Here is an 18,218-nt window from a genome sequence, read left to right on the forward strand (position 1 = left end):
AATACCTCCTGTAAGATTACATTCGCCACCTATAATTCCTCGCCCGCTGCCCGCTTCCAGACTGTGGCCTCGCACTGCTGCTCGGTTTTCCTTCCGCGGGCAGGTCAGGAGACTCTGCTCTCCACAAGTCAGTAAACACTGCAGGAGAAATGTTCCGACCCTAGCACAGTAAAACACAGACTAGTTAACCAAGTTCAGTCAGATCTGGGCTGAGTCCCACGTGAGCCTGGAAGATGTAAATACAGACTTGGGGGATGGAGGAAGGGCGGCGTAGGGGAGAGAAGGGGCAAAGAAAACAAAGTAGGCAAATAAAAGCAATGGGTAGACTGAAAATTATGCCTACCAGAAATGACTACCACTCGTTTTCATATTTTACAGTAATATAAAATGAATAAAAGCTGAAAATACCACAGTGTTACTTGAATGCTGTAGAAATAGCGGATGCAGGAAAAAGGAGAAACTGGCTAACGTGCCTCTACTCGTCGCGTGGCAGACATTTAAAAACCCTTACTAAACTCAACAGAGAGTTAACTACTGAGATTCCTACTAACAGGTTCAAATCGTAGCAAAAGGTTAACATATGACCTCGGTTTAAATACTCATTACCACACAGAATTTGATCTGTACTTCAGAATAGACACTCAGGCAATCAGGGGACGGCACCCTGGCTTCCAGCTGCAGGGTGGCCTCTGTGCCTTTCAGAACTTGCTCTGATGCCCTTGGTCACTGATCACACTCCATTTCACCTTGCCCTTGAAAATATCGCAGGCCTTTGCCTCAGGGAGCTCCTAACCCTCTCCTGGCTGTAACACAGGCAAAACAGTGGGCAAAGGGCTCGGCTGCCTCGCAGAGCCAGGAAGAAAGACTGGACACGCTGATAATTAATATTCTCTGATCCAACTCTGAAATCTCCCATCTTCTGACCTCTCTACCTCCTCCCTCAAAGCTTCAGCTTTCAGCTTCATTCTTTGAAATCAAGTTCAGTGTGTTGATCCCAACCTACTTCATTTTCGTATCCTCTTTAAAACTGTTGCCCACGTTTTCTAAGAAAAGTCAAACGTGCACCTTGCCCATAAGCTCTAATACACAGCCTCTACGGAGCCGAGAAGGCTCAGCAAAGAACCCCATTTTCTTGGTAGGTGAAATCCTCAGCACCCCCTTCTCATTCTCTGAAATCCTCAGCACCCCCTTCTCATTCTCTGAAGGCGTCACAATACTTCAAGTTCAGATTTGGGGAGTGATGGTACCTAGTAATCCACAAAGGTAACGGCTTCCCTTCATTCACGCCTGGCATATGGTCTACTTGAGTAATCTTATTTTTGGCTTAAAAAAATCATAGCTGGAAATTTTTTTTTTGCAATACTAAGCAAGCCATAAAACTTTTCCCTTCTTTGGACATTTTATGATCAGATTCATCACCTTACATTTTTTAAAACACCTAGAGCATGAAAGTTAAACAAACACAACCTACCACAGCATGCCGAGGTATGGTCAGAAAACTCAAGTCTCTTCAAAATGACACCTTTTTCTATTACTGTTTAACTGAACTGACAGATATGACTCTGTTTAAAAAGGTTAGGGCTGGGGTGCCACTTTTCACACACTGAATGTCTCCCTACAAATGACCAGGATCCTAGGCCAGTTCTTTTCCCCATTCTCTTAGAAGCTGGCCTTGGTATCCTTACATGCACTCTGGAACTCTGGGATCACCTTCATTATGATGTGCTTTGTGCACATTCTCGGACACTGCAATGCCCATACTAAGGCAACACATCACCGAAGTCAGCAGCAATGCTATCAGCAAGAACTTGGCTTCAGAACCAGGAGTGATTCATCATACATTCTAGCAGCAGAAAAACAACACACATCTATTTTAATCCCCTGGTGCTATCAAGAATCAAAAAACAGTACAGTAATTAAGTAGGCGCAACAAAAATCGTATCTGCTATAACATTTGTGAAAACGTTATTCACTTTTAAGAGCTTTCAATAAAAGTCACTCAGAAAACAACAAACTATACTTACCTTATTTCATACTATTTATTATAATGACAAATCAAGTTTTAATTTAATATAATTTCAGGAGAAAATAGGTAGTCCAAACTTCTGCAAAGTAACATATTGAAATTCTAAATTTAGAAAAACAAGTTTTTCATGTGCTTTACAGTAAATAAAATCCCTCCTAGGGTTTCAAAAGAAATCCATCGTCTCCCTCCATTTTTAAGATTACTCTAATTTAAAGTCCCAAAGCTAAGTGAGTGTGCTGTGTCTATCACAACCGAACAGAGAAACCCGATATTGTGGGCAATTTATTCAGAACGCCCCCCCCCGCCCCCGCCCGTCTAGAAGTACCTTAACAACTGCCATAATAACTACTACTGGTCTAACATAATAATGGAACCCGCTTATGTCCCATTGCTCTATTTAATGGACATGAAACATAGCTCCATCCGGGGTCATCCTCTTCCTGACAACATAGTACGTCCATAATCATTAGCACTGTCAACCAATTTTTCTGTGTAACTATCCAGGTTAATTTACAGCCTACTGTAAATTTAATTAAAACTTAAAAAAAAAAAAACAAAAAAACGCTACTCTATTGTTGTGACCAAGTCCTCTGGGGCGGACAGGGAGCTTTCTCAAGAACTCCACCCGGTGCTCTCTCTCGAGGGCCCTACCTTTTCAAACACTTGTTCGGTCTCCCTTCGCTTCCGTTTTCGGGGTCTCCGGTTCATTCGAATCCATTTCTCGACCTGAAGTTCAAAAACCACAGAGCATTTTAAACAGGACGACGGGTCGTGAGGGCCCTTCCTCGGCGTGAGAAAGAAACGATCGACCGCCTCGCGACGCAGCCTTCTTGCGCTTCACCTGGGGAAGCCACGGGCACCTTCCGGGCCCGCTGGGCGGCCTCAGTGCCGGGGGCCCGGGAGGCGCGCGGGGGGTGCGACGCACCCAGGCCGTGACCTTCGCCCGGGCCGCTCCCTCCGGTCACGGGCCCGGCTGCCCGCCCCCGCGCCGGTGCGCGCCGGAGCCCCCCGAACGGGGCCATCTTACCCACCGCGGTCGCGCGTCGCGCCGCGGGGACTCCGCGGCGGGGATGCGGCGCCGGACCCACCGCCCCAGGGAGGGAGAGGAGGGACGGGAGCGCGGGGAGCGCGCCCCCCGCACTCACCTCGACGCTCACTTGCCGCGCGAGCCCGCACTCCGCCCCGGCCTGGCGTTCCCTCTGCAGCGGCTGCGGGGGAAGGGGACAGAGTCAAGTTTACCCCGGGAGCCGCCCCAGCCTCCCTCCCCCGCGCCCCACCAACTCGGCGCGCTGACCCACTACCTCGACCGCGGAAGGTGAGGGTGGGAGCCGGGGCCCCGCCGCCCGCGCCCAGCGCCCGCCGCCCGGCCAGCCCGCTCGAGAGCAGCGGGCGCGCGGGGCCCGCAACACCTAAGGCGCAGCGCGGGCAGCGGGCGGCGCGGGGCCGGGGCGGCGGCGCGGGCGGAGGGCGGGCGCTGGGGCGGAGGCGGGGCCTGCCTTAAAGGTATAGGCGGCCGGGCCGGCCTCCCCGCAGGTCGCGCCCGCCCCCGCCCCCGCCGGCGCGTCCCTATTTTATTGTTCTCTTTGCGAACGTCTTTCTTCCTCTCCCCGAGTCCCGCCCGCGCCCGCGCTCCCGCGTCCTCCCACGCGCGGACCGACCCGGGCGCGCACGCCTTACCTTTCCAGCCCCCACCCCCGCGGGCTCCGGGGGACCCGCGAAAGGGTTTCTCTGCCGCTGAGCGTGCCGAAGCGCGGCCCGGCCGCAGGAGAAAGGGCTTAGCTTGAGAAGTGCCCCCACCCCCGCGGCCAGGCCACCTCGCTTCTCCCGTCAGAAACCTAAGTGTCCAGATGGTCTATGCGGAGCGGAAAGGAACTTTCCTAGTGGACTTTTTTTTTTTTTTTTCCGGGAATGGATTAGACGCCATTAAGTAGACATTTTTCAGTGGCCCCTCCGGACTCCGGGGCTGTGACAGGTGACCTCCCCAGGGAGAAACCGGGAGCGCGTAAAGGCGAGCCCCGCGCACCGCCCGCGCTTCGACGGAGCCTACACGCTCCGGTTAAGCGCAGTAGGCACCGCACGCGTTCTGCCCATGGAACCCCACCTCCACCCCACCCCCGCCAGCGACAGTGGTTGAATTTAAAAGGGTACATTCTGTATTCCTTATTAGGGGAAAGTTTCCCCTTAGTTTGTAAAAGCCTGCGATACTCCAAGTTTTTCCGCCGACCCCCAAAAGACTTTCTTCCCATCCGCATCAGAAGTTGGCTGAACCAGAATGGGGGTGAGCGCTTGGGGAGAGGAGTCGGGTAGCATTTCTGTTTGTTGATCTTGACCATCCCTTTAACTTTATCGCATTTCTTTAAAGAAAATCTGTCTTGCCCTCTCTTTATTGCTACCCCATCCTTCTTTCAAGATCAAAAGCTTTAGATCAAAGCCAAGATCAAACTCACTACTTTAAATAGAAGCAACTTTGCCACGGAGTATTTTACACAAAGAGGAGCTTCTTAATGGACACATCAGAGTGGAAAACTTTATTTTATCCCTTCATCCCATATTCATAACTGGACTACTTAAAATTACATTGATGATGCACTTATATGTCCTAAAATAAACAACAGGTCTGCTCAAATGGGGGATTCTTAAGTGTTTGTGCTTCCAGGAATACAAAGAAAAAAAAAAGTCACTCTATAGAGTTAGATAGGCATATTAGCCATTTTGTATCATTACTAGCTAAGTGCTATGAAATGCATGCTCATTTGGTAAAGATTTTTCAAAGTGGTAGTGAATCCTTACGTAATGTACAACTATCATATACAATTTTTCACTGTAAAAGAAATGCATAAAAATAGTGAATGTCTTGCAAATTTCCAGTGCACAGTACACATAGGTAGATAAAAGTTACAAATGATGAAGTGGATTATGTATACGCAGAGCTGCTTAATTTTAAATGGAAACAAAACCTTGAACTATTTGAGCTTCCACGCTGCTAATTACAGTTCCAGAATCAATAGAAATCTATATACTGGTAAACACTTCCCTTTACTCACTAGAATTTTTTTCCTTGGGAATTCACTATCCCTAAGAACTCTGCTACAAATCGTTCAACACTGATGTATTAAAACAGCACCCTGCCTAAAGTGGACCTTCCTTAAGTATCCTTTTTGTTGACTTATCAAAAATTTTTTGACACGTAGCCTTAAAAGAAACAAAAAACAAAATAAATTCCAACAATCCAGTAGCAGGAATGGATAACTATTGAAAATTAAATCCGACACAGATTTCTATGAAAATGTGTTTTTACAGCTGGATAGTTAGTACTTGAAGGCTTGTTTTCCCTTATAATTCTCATCTTATTGTAGTCTCAGATACACACACACACACACACACACGATTGTTCCTCATTCTAAAAATCCCACTGAGCTGCTGGAAAGATCTTAGGAATGGAGACCTGGGAACCCCGTCTTGCTGCCTGTTAACAGTCTTCTGTCTTCCTAGCCTGTGGCTCATGGAGAACCTAATGGCTTCTGGCATAAGCTGAGCAAAGGAAAGAATCCTACTGTCATTCTGTTCTACTACTACTTTGAGTAGATAAAAGCTATGGTCCATTCTAAGTTCCTCCTAACTTGTCTCCTTTGTACTCATGCACCCTCATGACCACACCCATGATCCATCCTCCATGGAGAAGTCAGAAGAATATTTCCAAAGGTAGTTCAAATGATATCACTTTGCTTCACCAAGAATGTACTTCTTTCTCTTCTCTGCCTGGCTGGCTCCTACTTATTCTCTAGTTCTGACCTTAAACAACAACTCCAGAAAGGTCTTTCCTTATTCCCCAGTCCAAATTATGTCACCCCTGCTATTCCTTCTAATAGCATCCTGTTTATTTCTTTTAAATTGCTTATCTTTTAGAGCTATTAAATATTTTTTTATTTTTAATTAAGACTTTATTTTTTAGAGCAGTTAACAGAAAAATTTATGCAGAAAGCAGAGTTTTCATATGCCAACATAACACACAGTTTTCTCTGTTACTAACATCTTGCATTACTGTGCTGCATGTTACAATTCATGAACCAATATTTGATCCATCATTAGTAACTACAGCCCATGGTTTACATTAGGGCTCGCTCTGTGTTGTACATTCTATTAGAGCTATTTTTTATTAATTTGTTGAATGTCTATCTCCCCAACTGGCTTTAAAGTCCAGGAAGGAAAAAAAATAAAGTCCAGGAAGAAAGAGATACTGTCTCTTTTCTTGTTGATTTTTATCCAGTCAATAAAAACACTGCTGGCACATAGTAGATACGAAATACGTATGTTAAGTAAGTGAGTGGAAGACATAGGAACAAATGGCTGAATGAATAGTGTATGAAATTTCAAGGGGAAGAGTCTCAAGATGAAGATCTTTCTAATTAGCTCCTGTTTGTTTTTCCACTAAAATACCTTGTTTTGTAAAGAGCACAAAATTGTGCATTTTTTAAAGAGAAAGACCATGGACCTCAGTTCATTGCTAGGGTACTTCTAAAATGACTTAAAAAAAATAAAAACAGAAAAGCAAAAAGAAAATAAAAATAGAAATGAGAAATAAAGATTCCTAATTCCCTAATATTAATCATAAAAATTATATTCTAAAATGATGCTAGCAGCTGAATTTAATTTGGAATAAAACAGTAACATATTTCAAAATTATTGGGAAAATATTATTAGAAAAATTTTAATTCTTTTTTTGTGTTCAATATAACTTCCACACATTTCTCCTTTTGCCCACCTGAATCTCTCTTTCTTCATGGGCTGACCCTGACAAAGGTAACGTGTGGAGAGACTGGAAGAAGACCACTTTTTAAAAATTGGAATTCCGTAGTCAGGGATGGATAGTCTAATAACTATCTTTAAGAAAGTGGTGAAAGCACTTTAAAGCTATCTTTTAAAAACAGATGTTTTCTATTTGAATTATGTTTTGAAAAATGTTTCGTCTAGTAGAGATGCAAGTTTTGAAAGGAAGTTGTTCTAAGAAACTTTCTTGTCAATGCAGTTTATAATAGCTGAAGACAATTTCAGAGGCTGAGGAAAATGCCATTGCTTTAGAATAAAAGCATGACTTAATCTAGTGGCTGGAGACTACTTTTGGAGAGAAAACCTTTTTCTGTTTTTTTTGTTTGTTTGTTTTGGTTTTGTTGTTGTTGTTGTTGTTGTTAAGAGGAAATGACTCCTTTCACTGGAATAAGATAGTGATATCAATGTCGTGTTGTTAGGATGGATATGTGCTTCTGTTTCATGATGAGCTATAGTCCGGAGGAATGAGAAGCAGCAGCACACTTTCTTAGTCACCTAGAAGGCCGAAAGGGCAGACAAGGGGAGCCCTTTAATTAGTCCAAACAGCCTCAGATGGCAAATTACACTCCCTTGGGCACAGCAGAGGAAAAACTATCTACTGTAAGAAGTCAAAAGACCTTTTAATACCAAACAAGGTAGAGAGGTCCAGAAGCTTTTGCTGGTTTCAGAAGGGATCTATAGCCAACATATATCAAGGGTAAATGGAAAAGTAAGCATGTACACAAAACTGGAAATAAAATCAAGGCTAGTTTAAGTTGCAAATAACAACAAGGAAGTAATCCTGATTGGGGTCAAAGTTCTCATATGTCTATGTCTTTAAACTTTGCTCTACCATTTTAGAATGTAGCATTCCTTTATGATATCTTTTGTTTGATTTTAGAAAGGCTATAATTTCTATTATTGCCCATTTTGTGTCTCTAAGAATGAATGCCTAATTCTCTCTCACAAGGATTTTGGCCCTGCCCAATGGACCTCTTAGTGGAATCCTTATAAAGCATGGTTTTCAAAAAAGGAAATCCTTCCCACATTTGTTCTGCAGTGAACGGGCTCACAGAACCTCTTTCTCTCAGCTATCATAACCCCAAACTGTTAGAAACTTTTACGGAACGTGCCTGAGGGAACATGCTTGGTTCTTGCATTGGTAGATCCCCTCTGAGAATCTGAAGCATTAGCTATCAGCTGTTGGCACCCTAGGAAAAAAAATACCCCTACAACACACACGGTCCCCTACCCACTTCCTCCACACACATCAATTGTCAGAAGGTTTACAGATTTTTCTGATTGCCCAAACCCTTACCCTAGATACTCTAAGATCCTTTTGGATTAGAGCAGACCACCATACAGCTGGCGCAGGACTACATCTTACTGGTGCTCTGTGAAATTCCTTTTATCGCATTATGTTCTGGTAAGAAGCCATCAACCTTTATTGAGGCACATTATAAGAAACAGCCCCATAAAATCCATCACAATGTTTACCGTAAGGATGGTTTCAGAGGATTGTTTATTACATTAAAGGGTAATTTTCTGAGAGGACCCACAGGAAAAACTTCTCCCTGGTATCAACATCAGGAATAGCTGGACTGAGGCACCTGGTTTGTTTTACCTCATGAACACTGCAAATTGATCCCTTTTCCCTCTTCTAGAAAATTCTGTGACCTTACACTAAACCAAGCATAGGAACTGCAGGGAGTGCATACTGTATGCTAATTTAATTCCTGGCCCCATCTTATTTTCTTGCCATTATTTTCACATTGCTTCATTTTTAATATTTTAATTTATTTTTATCATTCTGTATTTTGCTTTGGAAGCTGTCTTAACTCTGTTTTGGGCAAGGAGGAATAAGAATAAATAAAATATTCTTGGTTTATTTTTTCTTTCTTTAATTTTCTTTTTTTTTTTTTTCTGGGAGAGGAAGGGGGTCTGGAAAAAATGTTATGGTTCTAATATTTCTCTCCATTAAAAACACTTAGAAGTGAAGCACAAAAGGTAAGGACGTATGATTATAGTCATAAAATTCAAGGGAAAAAACTGTTAAAATATAAAACAAAAGTAAATACAGTGCTATACAGACATCACACTGAAATACTATAAAAATGTTAACCAACCAAGTATTTTATCTTTTTTGATATCAAAACCAGAAGAAATGAGCTCTGACCTCCAGAAGAAGAATGTAGACTGGACATATGGACAGGTTAGTCATTTAACAAATGTACTGAGAGCCTACTGCAAAACAGAACACTAGCTTGTGAACACAGAGATGAGTAAGACACGGTCCCTCACCTCAGGACACACATGTGACCAGGCAGTGACACGGCATGGTAGCAGGAGCATGCAGACAGCCTTTGAATCCAGGCTCTGCCATATATCCATCGTGTGAGGTCTAAGCCTCCTTTCTTAGAGAGTTGTGAAAATCGAGAGACACATGTGATGTGCAGTTGTTATTTATCAAATTCTAGACTGTTAAAACTAAGACTACAACATCGCTAGAAGCTGGACAGAAGAGACCTTAAGACACAAAAAGTACTGAACTGCTATGTATATCAGAGATGACGGAACCTCAGAACTGGTAGAAAGAACCAGGGTGGTCAATTTTGTAAGGCTTGCAAAGTGCTTCCACATGTAGGCCATTCTGTTTGTTTCCCACACAGTCCCATTTTCAGGATGAAGAAACTGAGTCTTGGGGAATTTTTGGACCTTAAAAAAATTTTTTTTCATGTTTATTTATTTTGTAAGAGAGAGAGAGAGTAGGGGAGGGGCAGAGAGAGAGAGACAGAGACAGAGACAGAGACAGAGAGAGAGAGAATCCCAAGCAGGCTCCATGCTGTCAATGCAGAGCCCAACATGGGGCTTGATCTCATGAACCCTGAGATCATGACCTGAGCTGAGATCAAGTTGGACGCTTAACTGACTCAGCCACCCAGGTGCCCCTGTATCTTTTTTTTTTAAGATTTTATTTTTAAGCAATCTCTACACCCAACGTGGGACTCGAACTTACAACTCCAAGATCAAGAATCACATGCTCTACCAACTGAGCCAGCCAGGTGCCCTAAATTTTCCTGTATTTAGTACTTAATATTGTGTGGCCCTTAGATCTCCTGGCTGTAAATGTAGTACTCTTTCTACTCTAGCATGAGAGCTTAAGGAACATCTAGCATGACTGTCTTACTTTAAAATAGTTGCTTATTATGTGGATCCGATCAACGTCAGATCAAAACACAGCCCATAAAATATTATCCCATACCATAAAAATCCATTGAAATGGCCATTTCAGAAAATAGATATTGTATACCCCTTCAGCATCTGTATGACTGCAATTCTTTACAGAAGCTTAACATTCACGGACACTTTGACCTTAAAGAGTTTCACAGGTGAAATATAAAGTTATTTAGGTGTGGCTTTAGATCAGTGGGTCCCCTGACTGCTTCTTAGAATCACCAGGAGGATTTACAAATCCCAATGCCCAGGTGGCACTCCAGACCATTTAAATTCACATCCTGAGAGTGGAACCCTGGCATCAGTCATTTTTAAAGCCTTCCCCACCCCCATGCCTCCCCCGTGATTCCACTGTACTGCCAGTGGTGAGAACCCCTGGTTTAGATCATTTTAATGATGACCTATCTCTAACAAGTTACTATTAAGAAATTCCAGATGTTTGGGAGACATCTAAATTTCAAGGTCAGTGCCACAGAGGACAGCCATCTATTAAGTTCTATTTCAATAAGTCTCTGGGTAGTCAGCAGACACAATGCTGTCAGCCTGACCCAGCGTAGCATTTCCTATAGTTTACACATAGGGATGAACTTCTCAGCAAGATTAGTTAAGTACACACATAGACAAAAGATTGAAAAGAAATGGAAGATCTCAACACTAACCAGAAGGGAGGCAAGAATGGATGGGTATTTGGCTTTTCAGAATTTTTTCCAGGTTCGCAGTTAATACAATTCTGGATCCTGAGTGAAAGCAGCATAGATCCTTGCCTTTCAGGGAACCTGGAAAGCTGTATATATGAGGTGGTTATTTCCCCACTCATCCCCTGTAGACAATGCTCTAATTATGTCGATGGCTGCCACCTATTCCCTGGAAACAAATATCTTGCATTTGGAAGACTTCTGGCCATGATTAAGGGTCAGTGTGAACCAATGGAAAAGACCCTTCGTTATGTGCAAAAGCTACTGTTCTGCACAGGAAGCAACCCAGGTTGATCCTGCTTAGTGTTGGACACCATCCTCTTACCAGATGGGCTTCCTTATTTAGAAAAACACACTACAATGATGCTATAGGAAAACTACTCTGGCAACAAGCCTTACAGAAGATATTAGTTACTATTTTTTAAAAGCATAAACATATATGTTAGTATTTCAGTAGCTTGAAAAGCAAATGCTCATGCCTAGGTCCCTTTGGTTATTCCCTAAGATGGAGTGGGTGTGGTACCTGTAAATATTTGCACTGGGAGTGCCTTGTGCTTCATGGTACCTTTAAAGGAGGCTATGCATTGGGAGTCTGGGGCCCCAGCATGTCTATTTTTAAAAACATTGGCACTCAGACTGGCTTGCCTCTCATCTGGCCTCCCAAGAGAACCCAATGAAGTCACAATTTGCAAACAAGCACAATGGGCCTAAATCATCCCACTTCTGTTCAGAAGTAAGAACACACACACACACACACACACACACACCACACACAGAGTAAGGAAAGTAAAATCCATCACAATGGGAGGGTGGGTAGGATGGCTGTCCCAAATATAAATAATACATGAGAAAAAGCTATTTTCCAGACTGTTTGTTCACCAAACATTTAGATCCATAGAAGAGGTGTTCCAGGAAAACAACGGGAAGGGTCAGAATTAATTGGCTGCTAATCTCTTCACTTTTTGTAGGATGTTTCCTCCAGCAGTGGATTAAATCAATGTTTAATGCTACACAGGCTCAGCTGTGTCCATATTAGGAAAGCCCAAGCTCACATCTCTTTCTCAGTGAAGAAAGGACCCAGCCTCCCTCCTTTGCTTCACTTCCACCCCCCTGCCTGTGTAGGTGGGAGAGTAGGAGCCAGGGAATGTGAACTTGATCCAGCATTGATCAGCCAAGCAGCAAACTCTCATTGTTCTTTAGATACCAAACATAACTTCTCTCTACTAGGGATCAACCCAGCCATTCTGCATACAACACAGCTTTTGTGCTCAGTAGTAGGAGAGATGAAAAAGAACCACAAAGAACATTAAAGCTTTATTAGCCTCATCATAAGCACCTAATATGCAGAATTTAAGAATCTACCCAGGGAATTCATATTCATATTAACATTACGTATGTTAGATTCTCTTAAACCTAACAATCTGCTGGTCATTTCTGTCTTTACAATTACGGATTTCAATTTATACCATAAATACTGAGGTCTGCTTTAGTTTTGCCTTCCATCTGAACATTTCTTACCTCACTGCCTTGCTCTCTGAGGTCCAAGAGCATTGGAAACCAGGCTAATATACCACTAGATATGCTGTTGTTGCTTTTAAGTGCTGTCTTATGAATGTGGCTTAACAATCTTTGTACAAAGCCATGTGTAATAAGAAATATACAGTTCAGAATTTAGACCTCAGCTACCTCCATCCTTGCCAGCTAGAAGCTGTGTAACCTCGGGCGTGTCACATGACCTCTAGGAGATTATGCTGTCTGTCTTGCAGAGCTGAGGATGAAATGAAATAGCCCATAAAGCAAGAGGCACAAAGATGGGCCGGTAGATGCTAATTCCCTTCTTCTTCCTCCCACCCCCCAGCCCCAGAACAAAAGCCTGGGCCGTATGTCTGATATTCTGAACTTAAGTAAACTTTCAAAGGTATCAAATCAATGAGATGTGACATCATGATACAAAGCCTCACCTGACCACCGCACAGATGTGATGCCACTGATGGGGCCTATGGTGATATGGCACGGCTGAGCTACAACGAACAAGTGCCTGTCCCTTCCCAAAGGACTGGTGGACATGAGGAAGCAAGTTCTCTTTCTCATGTGCCTTATTATAAAGGGGATCATTCTGTTTCTGGTCCCATCTCTCTCAAAACAATAAGCCCACTGTTGTTCTAAGAATATTGTAAAATGAAATTTGATATTTCCAAATTGTTCTCTGAAAGTACCAATATGACCAGGTGTTAGATGCAAAAACATCTAAAATCCTGATAGTAGCTACGTGCATTTAAAGCTAATGTAATAATTAAGAAGAGAGAAAGATTAAATTGATAAATACAATTCTACACAGAGCTATCTAACCTACATGTTCTTGGATTTACCCATTTACAGGTTTTTTTTTAAATGTTTATTTACTTATTTATTTTGAGAGCGAGAAAGTGAGCAGGGGAGGGGTGGAGAGAGAAGGGAGAGTCCCAAGCAGGCTCTGCACTGTTAGCACAGAGCCCGACACACAGCTCCACCTCACAAACCGTGAGATCGTTACCTGAGCTGAAATCAAGAGTCAGACACTTAACCAACTGAGTCACCCAGGCGCCCCCATTTACACTTTCATTCACTAGATGCATTTATACAAAACTCAGGCAGACATCTTTCAGTCACAAAATCACCGACAGCGATGAAGAAATACAATCTGAGGAGGAGAAACTCAGCAAGAACTCTGGAGAAGCCAACTTTCCAATAAGTATAACCAGGAAGAGTCTTACAGAGAACGTATCTTTGTCTGGCCACAAGGAATATGAAAAGTGACTGCACACACAACTGAGGAAAAAGGAAGAGAATACAGAGCAAAGGAGATGAAGACCAGAGGAGCTGCCAACACGGAAGACAACCTCTCCCCATAAACAGGCCATGGAGTGAGGGCCTTTCTCTCCAGTTCAACCCTATTATCACTTGTTGCCCTGGAGTCTTAGCCCCCAAGTCTGATGTATTGACTCTGGTCTCCCTTCCATGCATTTTCATGCCAATAAAGTTGCTGAGATTAAGAAGTGAATTGTGAAGGTTTCTGGCATAAATAATGTCGTATTGCAAGGTCAGGACTAATGACAACCAGGATGCCCTAAATGCTCTTTAAGAAAAACCATCTGATCTATGTAGCTCTCAATGTGGTTTGAAATTCCCTTAGCCTACAAAGGAAAATATTTTTAGCATGTAGCACACTTTGTAACAGACATATAAATGCACTGAAAATATAATTTTAGGAAAGCATCTGGGTTTGATCATTTCTTGTTATACCTCAATGCCAAATAGGTTCTACTTTGTCAATATAAGGAATATTGCAACATTCTGTTACAAGCTCAGCGATCACTGTAGCAATTTCTCATAAACATTTCATTACTGGCTCTGCTTGGTTTTATTTTTTAAAGTGCAAATAATCTACAGATTTAAATATAAAAGCAGCATAAAAAATGAGATGCTCCTTCTGGACCATTTGGCCCCAATGTCTTCCTCTCCCAGAACTCACTGGACATTTTTCCCCCCAAGGTCATCTGGAGAACAGACATAAGTGAATATTTATTTTTATGGCTCAAAATGTGTCCTAAAAATAATAGTTGCCTCTGTCTAAGGTAAACTCACCTGAAGCTTTTATTGATCTGCAGGCATTTCAAGACATCGACAACCCTGGCAAAAAATTTTTTTTCACCTCCTGCTGGCCAAACAGGTCTGTGAATAACTGATTTGCAATAGAAGTAAATGCCTATTCTTCAATGATCAGCCAGCCTAAACGCTCTTGCAGATTGATTATTACCTATGATTTCTCCTAATAATCATTTCAAATAGCAATGTGCCAACTGAAGAGCAAAGAAATGCACACACAAGATTTCTTGAGAGTGTACCTTTGTAAAACACCACTCAGGAGGAAACATATGAAAACTCTCCCAATACCACTCCAAACTAAGGGCAATTCCACAGATTCCTAGGTAAGAAAGGAAGATGCTTAGAGGAAAAGCAAATCCCAACTTTGCTCCTCTCAGAGGCCACCAGGCTCATCTGGAGCTCACAGCTCAGCCAGGTACTGGGCACAGCATATGGTAAAAAAGTGGCTCTGGCCTTCACCCAAGCCAGTGCCCCCCATTCCCCAAAGAAGCAGGAAGGGCTCAGAGAAGGCAAGTGGTTCACCCAAGGCCACACAGCTTAGTGCAGTACAGGACTGCTTGCAAAGCTGCATCTAATGTATCAGTTGCCTCCTGCATCCAATATAGGATTAGGTTTGCAGAACAAAAATTCACTACAGCGTGCTTTGTGAAAACAGCAAATTGGATACACCATAACTGACTCTCCTCTCCCACCCAGCCTCTGTTCCTGCTCCTTAACCTCAAAATAATGCAGCCTTGCATTTTATGCATCAAATTGTCTGGACCCCACTTAGATATGGTGGTGGTAGTTATAAATAGGATCAGCAGCAGAAACACTGAGCCTGTGAAGGCCCAAGCTGGAAGGCCGACCTGGAAGGACAGGGTCTGCTGTTGAATGAGCCGAACACACCCACTGCCAAGTGCCAATAAATCACAGACAACTGTCATACAGAGATAGGTGTGTGACATGCTGTCCTGTTTTAAACACGTATTTGGATTTGGGAAGTTTGACAATCATGAACTATTATCCTGACCTGCGATACACTTCCTGGTGGGTCACCATCGGGCCGTGCACCCCAATGCTCTCCTGCTCTGGGGAAGTGGAGGGGACAAAATAAGGGCAAAAGCCAGGGACTCTAGTTGGAATTTGCTTTTGAATGCAAGTAAGAAGATAAAGGATGCATCCCTTAAATGCTTTAGAAAGTACATAAGCACACATTTTTGTTAGACCAATTGCTTTTTCTCATTTGTTATCTTGGTGACCTGATATTTATTACCTAATTTAGTTGCCATTTCAAGGGAGGAATAGCTATGTCTTTCTAAAGGCAAAGACCTAAACTCATCTCTACACACACTCCTATTTTTCACACCAAAAAATGCCGTAAAGCCATAAATTTCCCATGCAAAGTAGTCAGTCAGATACACAGGGCTACTATTTAGAAACATCCATTGGAAGAAGGATGTATATACACCATGGCACACACTTACGAAAAGCCCTGGAAAGTGAGGTTCATATTACTGCATGCACAAGGCACATTTTTGCCCACGAAAGAATAAAGAACAGATTTAGGAAAAGGAGCAGTCATTAGTTACATTAAAAATCACCACCGCTCAGAGCTCCCTGCTGTATTCATTTGTTATCTCTTCATAAGTCTTGTAAAACTGAAGACAAGGATGGGATCAAGCTGATTTGGATTAAAAGTAACACTGCTAAAAACACAAAATACCTTACTTGGATGGACAGACGATTGAGGGTCCTAGAGCTGAGCTGTGGCACTGTCATCCACAAGAGCTATCAGCTTGGGCAGATCAGGCCACCACTCCTGGGGTGCAGCTCCCCCATAGGAGAAAAAATGAGCTCCTCACCAAGACTTGCTCCTGTCTAGGATTCTAAAGCAGACTGAAGGCTGTGCAACACCAGAAAAGACTAATATTTAACCAGGAAGCAATAGAGGCCACACCCAAGAAGCACATACCACGCGCATAGTAAATATACACCTATTTCGTACGACATAATGTCTTTCCACAAAAGAGAAGGGGAAAAAAAGGCCTGTGGCCTAAAATCAGCCAAGTGTTCCTAATAGCTTTCCTTGTCAGCAGGTGCTCTGGCGGCAGGTGCTGGCGGAAGTCCCTGTGAGCATCGTGGAGGGCCACCATCAGAGCCACTGCCCAGAGGCATGGGATGCAGAGCTGAACATCAGTATGTGCAACAATGCTGTGCAATGTCAAAGTGCCAAGGGGCCCTGTGTGTGTGTGTGGGTGTGTGGGTGTGCAACAAGTGCACAAGTCGCCACACTACTGGGTCTCAGGGCTTTCCCCAGATGTGGGAAGAGTACAAGGCAAATACAGAATAACCAGCCTTTGCTACAGAGTCTACAAGAATATGCCTTCAGGCTAATAAAACAGAGAATAGGGGCAGTTCTTCAAAAGTAGAATCAAATGCTTTTCTATTGACATAAAGGTTTACAACCTAAAGCTGATATCTTTGTGCTAATTCTTTGAGTTTACATTGCTCCTTCTTTCCAGAGATGTCTCTCTATGAAATAGATAAAGCACCATTACAATGAAGTCCTGATAAGTGGTATCACTATGATTGCTGCGATGTCCTTACTTAGATGAATCTCTCTCATGGGTGCACAGTATATATGAGCCTGAAAAACAAGTAACACCTGTAGATCCAAACATGGACTACCAGACTTTATACCGTGAGGCCAGTCACACTGGCTCCCTTGCACATGAGCTGGCTGACTTGTGACCCAGTGGGGCACAGCTGAGTCTCCTGCCTCCAGGCATGCAGTCTTCCAATGGACTTAGTCTCCTAGCTGAATGTGGCAAAGAAGTCAACCTCTTTGATTCCTCTCAGGTCTCAAACTCAGGGCAGAGGCCCCTTTTGCACACCTGGAAAAAATGGCTGGTTTGTAGATGCCCCTATGGGCCATGGGCTCATGAGCAGAGCTGTGTCCTTTCCGCTCCATAAGCCCACTGTCCAGCACAATGCGTGGCATAATGGTTGAACAAATAAACCCGAACCATACTGCCAAATAATTGGATTGCCCAGGAGGAATGTAAGACTAAAGGATCCTAAGAGCCTAGATTATACTCAGTGAATAAGAAAACTTCTTTTGATTCAATACATTCCAGAATATGACCTAATTATGGATTCTGTCAGTTGGTCCCAGCCCTACTTATGGAGAGCATCATTCACTAGGTAGGGTCTGAGCCCAGGGTCCGTAGTTTTAAACAGCTTCCTGGATGATTCTGATAACCAGGTCTCAGCACGACTGGGCTTCGTGGACTTGAGGATCTCTAACCCAAGCCCACAAAGCTATGGTTCTAGAAAATATCCACACTTATCTCTTTATTAAAAACCATGTGTGTAGACAGGCCCCTACCAACTGTCTCTATCAACTGGATGGAGCCAAATAGACTTTTCAAAGCTAGTGGCTCCTGCTTCCTTTTCCTTCTGATTCAAAAGGAAGCAAATATTGTTTTTCTCTCCACAGTGTCACACCCTGATCATGTTAGTGTCCCTCTGGGCCAGTTCAGAATTTTTACTCTTTTTTTTTTTAATTGTTTTTCACCATTTATTTTTCAGAGAGAGAGAGACAGAGACAGAGTATGAGTGGGAGAGAGGGGCAGAGAGAGAGGGAGACACAGACTCTGAAGCAGGCTCCAGGATCTGAGCTGTCAGCACAGAGCCCAACATGGGGCTCAAACTCACAGATCGGACTGTGAGGTCATGACCTGAGCCAGAGTTGGATGCTTAATAGACTGAACCACCCAGACGCCCCCAGAGTTTTTATTCTTTTTAAAGAAACAAGTTCTTAAATGCTC

General features: G+C 43.2%; 1 protein-coding gene across 14 annotated transcripts in view; it reads right to left on the reverse strand.

Moving 5' to 3' along the window:
• The window catches only part of AOPEP (aminopeptidase O (putative)), a 345,091-nt gene that overhangs the window by 73,216 nt on the left and 253,657 nt on the right, over positions 1 to 18,218 (reverse strand). For 13 of the 14 annotated variants that reach the window (XR_009251735.1, XR_009251737.1, XR_009251738.1 and 10 more), the window contains 2 exons: positions 3,172 to 3,234; positions 2,678 to 2,752 (listed from right to left, as the gene is read on the reverse strand). Coding sequence is in view for 10 of the 14 variants with exons in the window: in XM_058695511.1 (XP_058551494.1) it covers positions 2,678 to 2,752; positions 3,172 to 3,234 (138 nt within the window). In the remaining 4 variants the exon portion in view is untranslated. Of the gene's footprint in view, positions 1 to 5; positions 161 to 2,677; positions 2,753 to 3,171; positions 3,235 to 18,218 lie in introns of all 14 variants that reach the window. The other variant, XM_058695515.1, reaches the window with a different exon arrangement.

This window comes from Neofelis nebulosa, chromosome 12 (assembly GCF_028018385.1).
Source record: "Neofelis nebulosa isolate mNeoNeb1 chromosome 12, mNeoNeb1.pri, whole genome shotgun sequence".
Classification (NCBI taxonomy): Eukaryota; Metazoa; Chordata; class Mammalia; order Carnivora; family Felidae; genus Neofelis; species Neofelis nebulosa.